At 38.3% G+C, this 12,339-nt stretch overlaps 1 protein-coding gene across 2 annotated transcripts in view; it reads right to left on the bottom strand.

The window, feature by feature from the left end:
* Nucleotides 1-248: 248 nt before the first annotated feature.
* The window catches only part of AGTPBP1 (ATP/GTP binding carboxypeptidase 1), a 207,131-nt gene continuing 195,040 nt past the window's right edge, over nucleotides 249-12,339 (bottom strand). Inside the window, exon 27 of one of the 2 annotated variants that reach the window (XM_051966097.1) lies at nucleotides 249-4,831. In XM_051966097.1, the coding sequence (XP_051822057.1) occupies nucleotides 4,734-4,831 (98 nt within the window). In that variant the 3' untranslated portion in view covers nucleotides 249-4,733. The remainder of the gene's footprint in view (nucleotides 4,832-12,339) is intronic. The other variant, XM_051966114.1, reaches the window with a different exon arrangement.

Here is a 12,339-nt window from a genome sequence, read left to right as displayed (position 1 = left end):
ATTCCTCTCTTTCTCCATTTCCTTTGTCTGTCTTTTCTCCGTACCTCTGTCTCCCTCCATCCCTCTCTCTCTTTCATATTTCCTTCCCTCTTTTTCTCTTTCCCTCTCCGTCTCTCTTTTCCTTTGCCCAAAGTGACACAGCTAATAAATGTCTGAGGCCAAATTTGAACTCAAATTCTCCTAATTTCAGAGACAGTGCTCTATCCACTGTCATCTAGATATCCCTACTTTTATATATTTTAATGATATGTAATTGCCTTTAAGTCAAGGGTTCTTATCATGGGAACTTTTGAAAAAATATATTTTAATGATTATGTTTTAATATAATTGGATTCCTTTATAATTTGGTGTATTTTATTTTATTCATTTAAAAATATTATTCTGAGAAGGGCTCCAAAAGCTTCACCAGATTCTGCCAAAAGGATCCATGACACAAAAACACTTAAGAACCTCTATCTTAAATCCATATTAAGTCTTTTCCCCCTTTATGGATGCCTCCCATTTCCTAGGGTCCTTACTATATTATACAATTAAAATATTTGTAATATTTGGGGATTTTCTCTGAAAATCACTGCTTTTTTTCCTTCAGCCTCTTAACCTTTATATTCCTTTTCTTTCACATTTCCTGCTCCTATTGTGAACAAGTTACAACTGCAATCAGTGTCTAGCCTTCACCCAGTCATACAAATTTTTCATATTGTCTTGGCAAGATACATATAAGGGGCAAATGAGCTGGACCCAAAAGGAAACAGCAAGAGATCAGGCCAGATCCCATTTTGGAAATTATGCCATGCTTTCAAAGATGCCAAAGTGCTTTGTACAAACTGAAAATTTGATAAGCACACTGTTGTAGCCAGCAGCTCAAGCTCATGATAGAAAGAAATGAGACAATTGCAAGCCATCTAACCCTGAATATAAAGTTTATTTAATCAGCACAAAGAAAATATATTCAAGGATGCAGCACAGGGCAATATGATTATCAACAATGTAGCACATGGAAGTATAATCAGCAAGAATGCAGCACAGGGAAATATAATTATCAAAAATACAGCACGTGAAGTATAATTCACAAGGATGCAGCACAAGGAAATATAATTATCAACAATGCAGCACATGTAAATTTAATCAGCAAGGATGCAGCACAGGGAAATATAATTATCAACAATGCAGCACAAGGAAATATAATCAGCAAGGATGCAGCATAGGGAAATATAATTATCAACAATGTAGCACATGGAAGTATAATTAACAAGGATGCAGCACAAGGAAATATAATTATTAACAATGCAGCATATAGAAATGTAATCAGCAAGGATACAGCACAGGGAAATATAATTATCAACAATGCAGCACAGGGAATTATAATCAGCAAGGATGCAGCATAGGGAAATATAATTATCAACAATGTAGCACATGGAAGTATAATTAACAAGGATGCAGCACAAGGAAATATAATTATTAACAATGCAGCATATAGAAATGTAATCAGCAAGGATACAGCACAGGGAAATATAATTATCAACAATGCAGCACAGGGAAATATAATCAGCAAGGATGCAGCATAGGGAAATATAATTATCAACAATGCAGCACATGGAAGCATAATTAACAAGGATGCAGCACAAGGAAATATAATTATTAACAATGCAGCACACAGAAGTGTAATCAGCAAGGATGCAGCACAGGTAATTTTCAACAATGCAGCACGTGGAAGTATAATCAGCAAGGATGCAGCATAGGGAAATATAATTATCAACAATGCAGCACATGGAAGTATAATTAACAAGAATGCAGCACAAGGAAATATAATTATCAACAATGCAGCACAGGGAAATATAATCAGCAAGGATGCAGTACAGGAAAGTATACTCAGCAAGAATGAGGTACAGATTCAGGTTAATGCAATCTCCCTCATATCCATACAGAAACTTATATAACCAGGAGAGTATATTGACTTCTATGGCAGTGGGAAATCTATTAAGTGTGAAGAGCATTAGTTCCTTAAAGACTGGCCTTTTTATGCCCCAGACAGCTGTGAAGCCATGTTAACAGCTCAAGCTATAGTTAACCAGACTAATAAGTCTTAGTAAAAGTTTCCCTGACTTTAGGGGTGGGGAGGAGAGAGAGAGAGAGATAGAGTAATAAATAAATTCAGCCTATTGGGCAAGGATACATAATGGTTTTTACTTCTATGGCATGTATCATACTTTTACCCAAATCATTGATAAAAATGTAACACTACAAAGAATTCCACTGAAGACCTTTGAGTATGTCCATTCAAATGTTTAAAACCATCAAACTCTACTATTGTATAGTCCATATTTCTCCATCTTTTCTAAAAGAAAAATCAGTCTTTATCAAATGAGAACCTTTATCAAATGCTTTGCTAAAATTTAGGCAAGCTATATCTGCAGCTCTTTACTGACCAAGTCATTTGGGTAACACTTTCAGAAAAAGAAATGAGTTTAGTCTAGCACAACCTATTTTTGATAAAGCTTTCATATCTTTTTGTTATTAAATTAGAGTTGGAGGTTGAGATATCATTTTGTTCCTTCTTTTGAGTGTTTTATTCATAATAGACATATATTTTTGTACATGGCTAATGCAAAAATTTCTTTTTCTTGACTACTTCTTTGCTATCAGGAATGTGTTCTATTTAATTGGAGTAGGAGGTGAGGAAGAGAGAATAAATGATCATTAATTGAAAAAATAAGAATAAAATAAAATATCCATTAAAACATTTAAATTATGAATATCATTACAATTATGAGGGAGAACAAGGAACAGAATAAGAGGAAAACCAGATGTGCAACAATACAATTCATTTTCCATTGGGAATATCAAAGTTCCTATAATATAAATATTTTTCTACATAACATTAGTTGAAAAACAGTGGGGGGAATGTTCAAAATTGTAAAAATAAACTATTTCTTTTTAAAAATAACAAATTCTATAATTTCTAAAAGAATTAAAGTCAAACTCACTGGCTTTTAGTTTTCAAGTTGGATTCTCTTTTCTCTTTTGAAAATTGGGAACATGTTCCCTTTTTCCATTCTGTTCTCCACAGTTTTCCAAATATTTGCCATAGCCCTCTGCAATAAAGCTTATAAGTAGCAATAGGAAAAACCCCAGGAGTGTGATTTGAGGAACTTGCTTAAGAGATGTGTCATTATCATCTCTGACTGCCTGTTTCCCTGTGGAGTCTCAATGTCTGTCTCTCCACACACTTTAGTGTGCTGTTCATTTCTCTCCATTCCCTCTCGCTTCTGTCTCCTATAGTACTTTCACACAGCACTTGCTCGGTGCTTTGTTCTTTGCTGCTGCCATCCCTGCCTCCAAAGTTATCTTTATTTCATTACCATAACCCAGGAGCCCTAAACTACTCCATGCTGCTCTTTCCCAGCAGCCTCTGATCTCAGATTTTATATATACATATAAATTTGTTTTTGTATGTATATATGATAATGTAATATATATACATATACATCCATATTTTTAAATATGTGTAATCCCTTCCACCCTTGCAGACTATATGGATGGAGGAAGAAGAAGAGGCATAAAATTACTGACATTTTTTATAGAACTCCTCATATGCTATTGACAAGAGTCCTCTCTGCATGCACTTTGAGTGGACGTATTATCTGGACTCAGATTTAAATATGAATCAATGAATGAATGAGAAAGCATTAGCAAAGTGCTAATTTTGTGTAAAGTGCTATTTTAAGTGCTGGAATGACAAATTCTCAGGGAGCTAACATTCAAATAGAGAAAGAAAACACATGCAGAAAGATTTAGCTACAAGTCTGATGGAAAAGCTTCATCTGCTATTCTTACATTGCAGTGGTTAAAAACAGCAATGAATCTTCTTTAAGGTCATTTCCAATGATAAAATCATATCTATTTCTGATGATGAAAATTTTGATGGCACCAGAGTTAAGAACTTGCTTTTCTGGATCTTCTAGTAGTCGTAACTGTTTTGAAGGAAAGGATTACAAAATCTCTAGTTAGTTGCCGACATAAATATTCACAAGGTTACACTCCTGGCCAGTTTCTCTGTTAAGGGCTCAACTAGAATCAGGACTGATGGTTTGGGGAGAGTTGCCATTCCCAGGGATCCTGGGCTTCCCAATCACGAGGAGAAGTTGGTCAGCAACTGGTTTTGCTGAGGGTAAGAACAGCAAGTCTACTTTCTTTATATTTACTCCTCTGGACAATGGTTTTGTTAAAGCTGAACTAAAAGTAAGCCTGGTCATCTGGAGAGAGGAGGAGTTCTGTTGTTCCCACAATTCTCTGGCTTATCTATCCCACTGGGAGTAGTTGGTACTGGTGCTAGTGGGAATAACAGAGCCCTTTCATCACAAGGTTTGCTCCTCTAGACAATTGACTCACCATATATAAGATAGCTAATTAAACATGAAGATACAGATAACATATCAACTTTTGTCAAAAAAAATCTAGTGTAACCTGGAAAGCATCATTCATGTCCCTTGGATCAGTAAGCATTCTCTGAACATGCAGGGGAGTTAGGCCTAGTATCACAAACCAACTACAAACAGACATAAAATGAGTTCTTCATTATGTACAATTTTCCATCCTGGTTTTCATTTATGTAGTATTTATCACCATAGCATCTAAATACATTACAAAATAAAAACATATCAAATTATTAAAATAACAAGCATAATAGGAGTGGGCAGGTAGCCTAGGAACTTTGGGCGATGTCAACTTTGTTGTTATTGTTGTTCTTTTTTTAAACAAGCAGATCCTTCTTCATGGAGAACTCGACATCTGGAAAGTGTCCGCTTGCAAATTCCAGATGTTCTTCGGTTATCTGTGAAAAAGAGAAGTTCTAATTTTTGCATTTAAAAAATTAAACCAAACCTTCATACTTCTCACTCAAAAGCAATGAGACAAATTACCTTGGATGTCATTTTTTTCCCCCTAGAAGATATTCCCTCTGAAAGCAGACCAGACATGGAAAATTTACATTCACAAGAAGGACTCCCTAAGACTTTTCCTTTTAAATGGGGAGATTGGAATGGCCACCTGCATGAAGTCTCTTATAATTCTTATGACTAATCAATGGCATGTAGAGGACCAAACACTGGTCCGGAAAAAGGTCATCTGAGTCTTATTCATACCATTCCAGGTTGTTGATCTCTTCATCGATTCTTTAATTCATTTCCCATTCTTTTTCACTTCTACTCATAACTCAGTGAAGTAGTATGAGACAGCAATGAGACTTCAATTTGCATATTCAGGTACACATGTATGTATGTATGAGTGTGTATTGAGAATGTATGTTATCTTGTCTCTGTTCTTGTGTGGCACTGCATGTTTGTATGTTCATATATAAATGGTCTGAGTAGCTCTCTAAGAGATTTTTTTAAAGAAATGTAATATGTAATCTGAGAAAGCTTATCTTTCTAAAATAAAAATATATTTCTCTAGCATTTTATATTTTAATCAATCAACAAGGATTTATTAAGCAACTACTACATACAGTCACTGCTAATAGTTGGGGATACAAAAGAAAGATAGAAAACAAAAACAGCTCCTGCCTTCAAGCATCTTACATTCTAATGGATAAACAATACATATTAATCAGAAGATACAAAATAAATGCAAAATTAGTAGCAGGGAACCTTAAAGGGAAAGGCCCTAACACCTAGGAGAACCAGGAAAGGTCCCACTGGAGATAATGTTGCTGTTGCTCCTGTTGTTGTCCAGTAGTTTCAGTCATGTCTGACTCTTGGTGACTCCATTTGGGGTTTTCTTGGTAAAAATCTTGGAAATAGTCTGCCATTTCCTTCTCTAGCTTATCTTACAGATGAGGAAACTGAGGCAGAGTTAAGTGACTTGCCCAGGGTCACACAGCTAGTAAGTGTCTGTGATCAGATTTTAATTTATATCTTCCCAACTCCAGGCTTTCACTCTGTCCACTGTACCACTGGGCTGATTAGTAAAGGAAGATGGATTCCAAGAGTAAGAGTTTAAGAGAGAAAGCATTCTATCGAAGGGGGATGGCCCATAAAGGTGCAAAAAGAGGAGATGGAATTGGGAAGGGGAGGTGGGGAAGGAAAGAAGAGCATTTTTTCACAACAAACCAATTAAGTAAATAGTAGAACTATTACAATCCCAATTTCAAGACATAGTAATGAAGTGTGCTGGGTGTGATGTGAATGTAATGAAGATGTTCCAAAGCCAGCCTGACAGGAATGAGAGGCAAAAGCTATATATATCATGGCCAATTGTTTTTTTATTGATCGCTAGATTTATGAAAGGGAGGAAAAAACTTTTAATAATACATACTAAACACAAAAATATTGTAACATTTTTCCCCCTGAGAGTCAGTTTTTAAATATTTACCAGCTAGAACTATTCCCCAAAAGCTTTATAAAATTTTGCATGGTCTCTAATCCAGCAGTACCACTAAGTCTTTATCCCAAAGATACAAGAAAAAAACTGAAAAAGAAGTATTTGTTTTATATATATATATATTTATAGCAGCTCTTTTTTGGTAGCCAAGAATTAGAAATGGAGGGGAAATCCCTCAATTGGATTACTATTATGCTTTAAGAAATGATGAGCAGGTGGATTTCAGAAAAATCTGGAAAGATTTATATGAATTGATATAAATTGAAGTGAATAGAACTGGGAGAACGTTGTACATAGTAATAGCAACATTACTGAATTATAATATGACCAAATGTCTCACGAAATAGTCTTTGTTGGTGTCTTCAAACAAATAATACATCCAACTCAGACAAATTCTTTCTTTGCCTCTCTGAGGAAAACTGGTAAGCTTTCTAATATTATTATTTTTGGTCCCTGTATCTATGCCAAAATATTAAGTGGGGTATAGGTTCTTTTTAAATGTTTGTTTAATGGAACTAAAATAAATTCAAGTGAATTCTCTTTAATCTTGAATAAGAATATAGGGACTGATAAAATGAAGTTTTTCTAGTAGTTATTCCATTGATGGTCATTGGATTGGGGTGCCAAATTTTGATCTCAAAAGCTAAGCTAATATTTATAACCAGTCTACAAATTGTGATTGGTTCTTACTAACCTTCCCCACTCCTACCACCCATTTCTAACACTCCACCATTGTCATTACAGAAGCAAAATAGGGGCCCACCGGACTGAAGGCATTTTATATTTTCCTTTGTTGCCCAGCTTACCATGACCAAACAATTTATTATTAAGTGGCCAGCAGATTGTTGACAAATCCCTCTATACTTGGATCAGTTGGACTCCAGGAAGCAGTTTCCTGCCATCATTGTATTCAAATATTTTCCAAGAACATACAGAATTTTTGCTTGAGGTAAAAATTTCCAACACAACCTATCAGATTTTGTGCTCAAGGAAAAGTCCAATGAACGAGGCTTGAATCCTAAATTACATCTTTAAATGATTATGATGTAAAAAATATAAGGCCTGGGGGATGGGGTGGGGACTATGAAAGAACCCTACAATTTTAGAGAAAAATTGTTAAAAAAAAAAAAAAAAGAAAGAAAGGGGGGTCAGGGAAGAAGGAAGGAAGGAAGGAAGGAAGGAAGGAAGGAAGGAAGGAAGGAAGGAAGGAAGGAGGAAGGAGGAAGGAAGGAAGGAAGGAAGGAGGGAGGAAGGAAGGAAGGAAGGAAGAAGGAAGGAAGGAAGGAGGAAGGAAGGAAGGAAGGAAGGAAAGAAAGAAGGAAAGAAGGAAGGAGAGAGGGAGGGAGGAAGGAAGGAAGGAAGGAAAGAAGAAGGAAAGAAGGAAGGAGAGAGGGAGGGAGAAAGGAAGGAAGGAAGGAAGGAAGGAAGGAAGGAAGGAGAGAGGGAGGGAGGGAGAAAGGAAGGAGAGAGGGAGGGAGGGAGAAAGGAAGGAAGGGAGGGAGGGAGAGAGGGAAGGAGGGAGGAAGAAAAGGAGGGAGGAAGGTAGAGAGGGAAGGAGGGAGGAAGAAAAGGAGGGAGGAAGGTAGTGAGGAAGGGAGGGAGGAGGAAGGAAGGAAAGAAGGAAAGAAGGAAGGGAGGAGGGAGGAAGGTAGTGAGGAAGGAGGGAGGGAGGGAGGAGGAAGGAAGGAGGGAGGAAGAAAAGGAGGGAGGAAGGTAGTGAGGAAGTTAGTGAGGAAGGGAGGGAGGGAGGAAGGAAGGAAGGGAGGGAGGGAGAGAGAGAGGAAGGGAAGGAGGGAGGAAGAAAAGGAGGGAGGAAGGTAGTGAGGAAGTTAGTGAGGAAGGGAGGGAGGGAGGAAAGAAGGAAGGGAGGGAGAGAGGAAGGGAAGGAGGAAGGAGGAAGGAAGGAAGGAAGGAACGAACGGAGGGAGGGAGAGAGGAAGGGAAGGAGGAAGGAAGGAAGGAAGGGAGGAAGGAAGGAAGGAAGGAAGGAACGCCAACTGCCAGTTCCCAAAAAAAGAAAAAAAGAAGGAAGGAAGGAAGGAAGGAAAGAAAGAAAAGAGAGAGGGAAGGAAGGAGGGAGGAAGGGAAAGAAAAACCCACATCCTCCATGTCTGGACTTAGTGTAGAGCCACTAGCCCTCAGCCAATTTGTAGAGATGTTGTCTCCTTTATTTCTCCCTTTGTCCAATATGCCTCATTGACATGCCCAGTGTTATTTATGGATGGTATGAATTCCAATCAGTGTATCACTTCTTCCAAAGATACTTCATTTTAATCCTCATCTCCAATTGCAAGATAATATCTAGGTGGTTCAGTGGATAGAGCACCAGGCTCATATACTTAGTAGCTGTGTGACCCTAGACAAGTCACTTCACCCTATTTGCCTCAGTTGCCTCATCTTTAAAATGAACTGGAGAAGGAAATGGTGAACCACTCTAGTATCTCTCCCAAGAAAACCCAACTGGGGTCACAAAGAGTCATACATACCTGAACCGACTAAACAACAATCTCCTTCAGTGTGAGAAATGGATGGGCAGTTTGGTTTCCACAGTTATGAAAATCAAATTGGAGAAATGGAACAAATTAGAAAACTGAAACCCACAAGGACATCAAAGAATTCCACCAAGGATGGAATTTATCTTCTCCTGAAAGAGTGTAGCTCCTTGGGGACAGGGACTGACTTTTGTAATCAGAGTGGTGACCTGAGATTTGAAAAGAATCTTTTGTTCTTTGCCCTTAGCTCTCCCTTCTAGAATGTAAATTCGTTTGAGAGCTGGGACTGGCTAGGTAAGGAGGGCTGGAGATTCTTGTTGCAAACTTTTAAACATACAATTAATGGGAATCAGCGGAGGATAGGAAATAAAATGCTGCCCTTGAAGTTTCAAAAGTGTGTCTACTCACCTAGACACCCATTCTTGCGAAAATGTAAAATAAATCTTTCCTGCATTCATCAGTGAGTCAATGGAGTTCTTGGTAAGATAGCTTGTTTCTCACATTCACGTAACATGAAGCAGGCAATGGAGGAGTTTAGGAGCAGAGGAAGGTTCCTATCTGTGGTATTTTTCTTCTTTATAAGAAAGTTCTCTCTGGGAGAGAGCAGGTTTCTCAGGGAGGTTTTCTGGAGGCAGCTTTCGTTTTCAATTAAAAGTAATAATCACCCAAAATGCAGCCAGGTGGTAAAAATGCAAATGTTTATTTTCTCCTTCCAAAAAAGCCCGGTTAGTTTTGTTAGAGTCTCTTTCTCTCCTTGATTCTAAGAGCTCTTGCAGCTTGTCCTTTGCCTCTGCTTTCTTCTGCCTCCAGCCAGCACAAAGATGGAATGGATCTCTTGTCTCCTTCACTTGGGGGCTGGGCAGCTTTCTGGAGAGCCTTTCAGACCAGCTTGGTCTCAGTGGGGAAGTGCAGGGGCCCAGCCACCACAGTGGTGTGAGAAGAAGATGAATCTGGTTACGCCTCTGAGAGAGGGCTTCTCCTCAACTGAACTGATGCTCCTTTCTCAATCTTCAGCTGAACTCTCTTGAATGGCTCACTGAAGCTCTATTTATGCTCTTTCTCCAAGAGAGGGATTGTGGGATGTCTCCCAGCGTGCTCTCTGGCCCTAAGAGTTTGTGTGGAGGTATGAATTTGGATATCTCATACTAAACCCTGAAATCTCCCAAACGTGTGAACTTCAATGAGTAAAGGTATGAACACAGGCATTGTTTCTCTAGTTCCACTTAGTAATTTGTTTCTTCTGGCCCATAACATCTCCTTGTAGGATCAGATCAATTATACTGAACCACACTAAATTAGATAATTATTGTCTCTATCAATTCTAATGACTTAACAGTTTGTAAAGATTCCCACACCTATCCATGATTTCAGACCTTTCTGCTTTGCCTTAAGGCAAATTCTATGCCCTCATCCCTAGGAGCTATATGTTCCCATTTGAAGAAGTACCTATGCCCCAGGCAGGCCCATAACCCTCCAGACAATCCCTCTTCTGTCTCAGTAGCCTTCTCCTCCAACCAGGGCACCTTCTTTGAACTTCCCTTTGAGAAACACCACGCCAGGCAGCTCAGCCAGACCATTTCTCCACTTTTCCATTATATTGTTTTCTCCCACCAGAATTTAAGTTCCTTAAGATTTCACACTGTCTTTCTTCTTGTCTGCATTTGTAACCCTTCACTTAACACAATATCTGGCACATCATACAGTTCTTACTACTCTAACTGCCAGTTCCCAAAAATAATTTTTTGGGCCCTTATTGGCCCTCAGGTTTGAACGGCTGTCCTTTAAGACCTAGGACCAGAGTCAGTCGTACAGCAGTGTCTGAAACTTGATTTGAGCCTTCCTAATTCAAAGTCCAACCTTCTGTCTGCTGGGCCATTTAGGCTTCCTCTGTAGTGTGCATTGTATAAGCCTGGAGTTAGGAGGCGCTGAGTTCAAATTTGGCTTCAGGCATCTACCAGCTATGTGATTCTAGCCAAGTCAATTAGCCTCTGTTTGCCTCTGCTTCCTCAGCTACAAAATGTGGATAACAGTACTACTTCATAAGGTTACTGTGACAATCAAATAAGATTTAAAGTACTTAGTACAGTGCCTGCCTGACATATACTAAGCACTTAATAAATGTGTGTTCCCTTGCTTTACTACATATTTCTTCAAAGACGTCAAAAAGCAGCGCTGGTAAACATTTAACATCTGGCTCTCCTCAGCCCCATAATTCTCGTTCCCAAAAATACACCTAATGCACTTTTAAATTTAATCTGCATTTTCTTCATCAACTTAGACAATTAACAAAACAAAACAAAACCAAAAAAACCCTGGTTTGAATTTGGAACTTGAACAACTTTAAAGCTGAAAATTTAACAATTGGTTCTTGTGAGCCAAGTTCAACTAACTCTAGCAATGAGTCTCTCTCCATTTCAGTAGGGTTGTTCTCTGACTCTGAGAGTGCTGCTCCTATGCTTAGTCCCTTTTAAGTTATGTCTGACTCTTCATGACTCCATTTTGGGATTTTTCTTGGCAAAGATACTGGAGTGGTTTGCCATTTCCTTCTCCAGATAGGATGGAAACTGAGGTAAAAAGGATTAAATGATTTGCCTAGGGTCACACAGCTAGTAAGGGTCTGAGGTTAGATTTGAACTCAGGAAGAGGAGTATTCTTGACTCCAGGCCTGCTGCACCACCTAGCTGCACCTATCATAGTGCTATGCAAAAGATTTCAAGGCTGATCTGAACAAGATGTGTCCAGAGATGTGGTCTGTTTTGACTGCCAAAGGAAGGTGGGCTTGTAAAGTTCATCAGCTTTTAAAAGTAACCCTGGTTCTGGCCAAATATCAACTGGCAAACCTCAAGGAGTGTGTTTCACATCACTGTTGTTCAAATCCAGGGCCAAATTTCCAGGAGTGGCTTCTTAAGCATTATCCTCTTAAGCTGGATTTTCACAGACCTGTTAGAGAGATAACTACCAGAATACTCCAGAATTGTTGGCACAAAAGAATTTGGCCCCATGAGTTAAGGGTTTAAAGTATCCTAACACCATGAATCACTTTAAAAATCAGTTTTTATCTTCAGAAAGTTATGTGATTTTCAAACTTTTTAAGTATCCCTTCTAGGAATACCTTGGTTTTTTATTAGCATCGCCATTATTATTATTTTTTCTCCCAATACAGAGAAGAGTGGAATAGTATAAAAAGAGCCCCATACTAGGAACTAAGGCCTGGATTTTAATCTAGAGTCTGCCATTCATGAATTACGTGGTCTTTAGTTTATTCTTTCCCCTTTCTGAGTCTGTCTTCTTTTTTAAAAATAAGAAAGTGGAATATTAAATGATCTCTAAGGTCCTAAAAATTCAGGCTTCATTATTATGGCATCAGGAATATGGAGGCATTAGGCATGAGGAGCAGCTATTTTTCTAGCCATTAGGAGTCTTGTAGAATTAGAATCATAAGGACAGAGTCACATCAGAAAATATCTAG

The sequence above is a fragment of the Antechinus flavipes genome, chromosome 1 (assembly GCF_016432865.1).
Source record: "Antechinus flavipes isolate AdamAnt ecotype Samford, QLD, Australia chromosome 1, AdamAnt_v2, whole genome shotgun sequence".
NCBI lineage: Eukaryota > Metazoa > Chordata > Mammalia > Dasyuromorphia > Dasyuridae > Antechinus > Antechinus flavipes.
The sequence above is the reverse complement of the archived record's forward strand: the minus strand, read 5'-3'. Positions and strand labels throughout refer to the sequence as shown.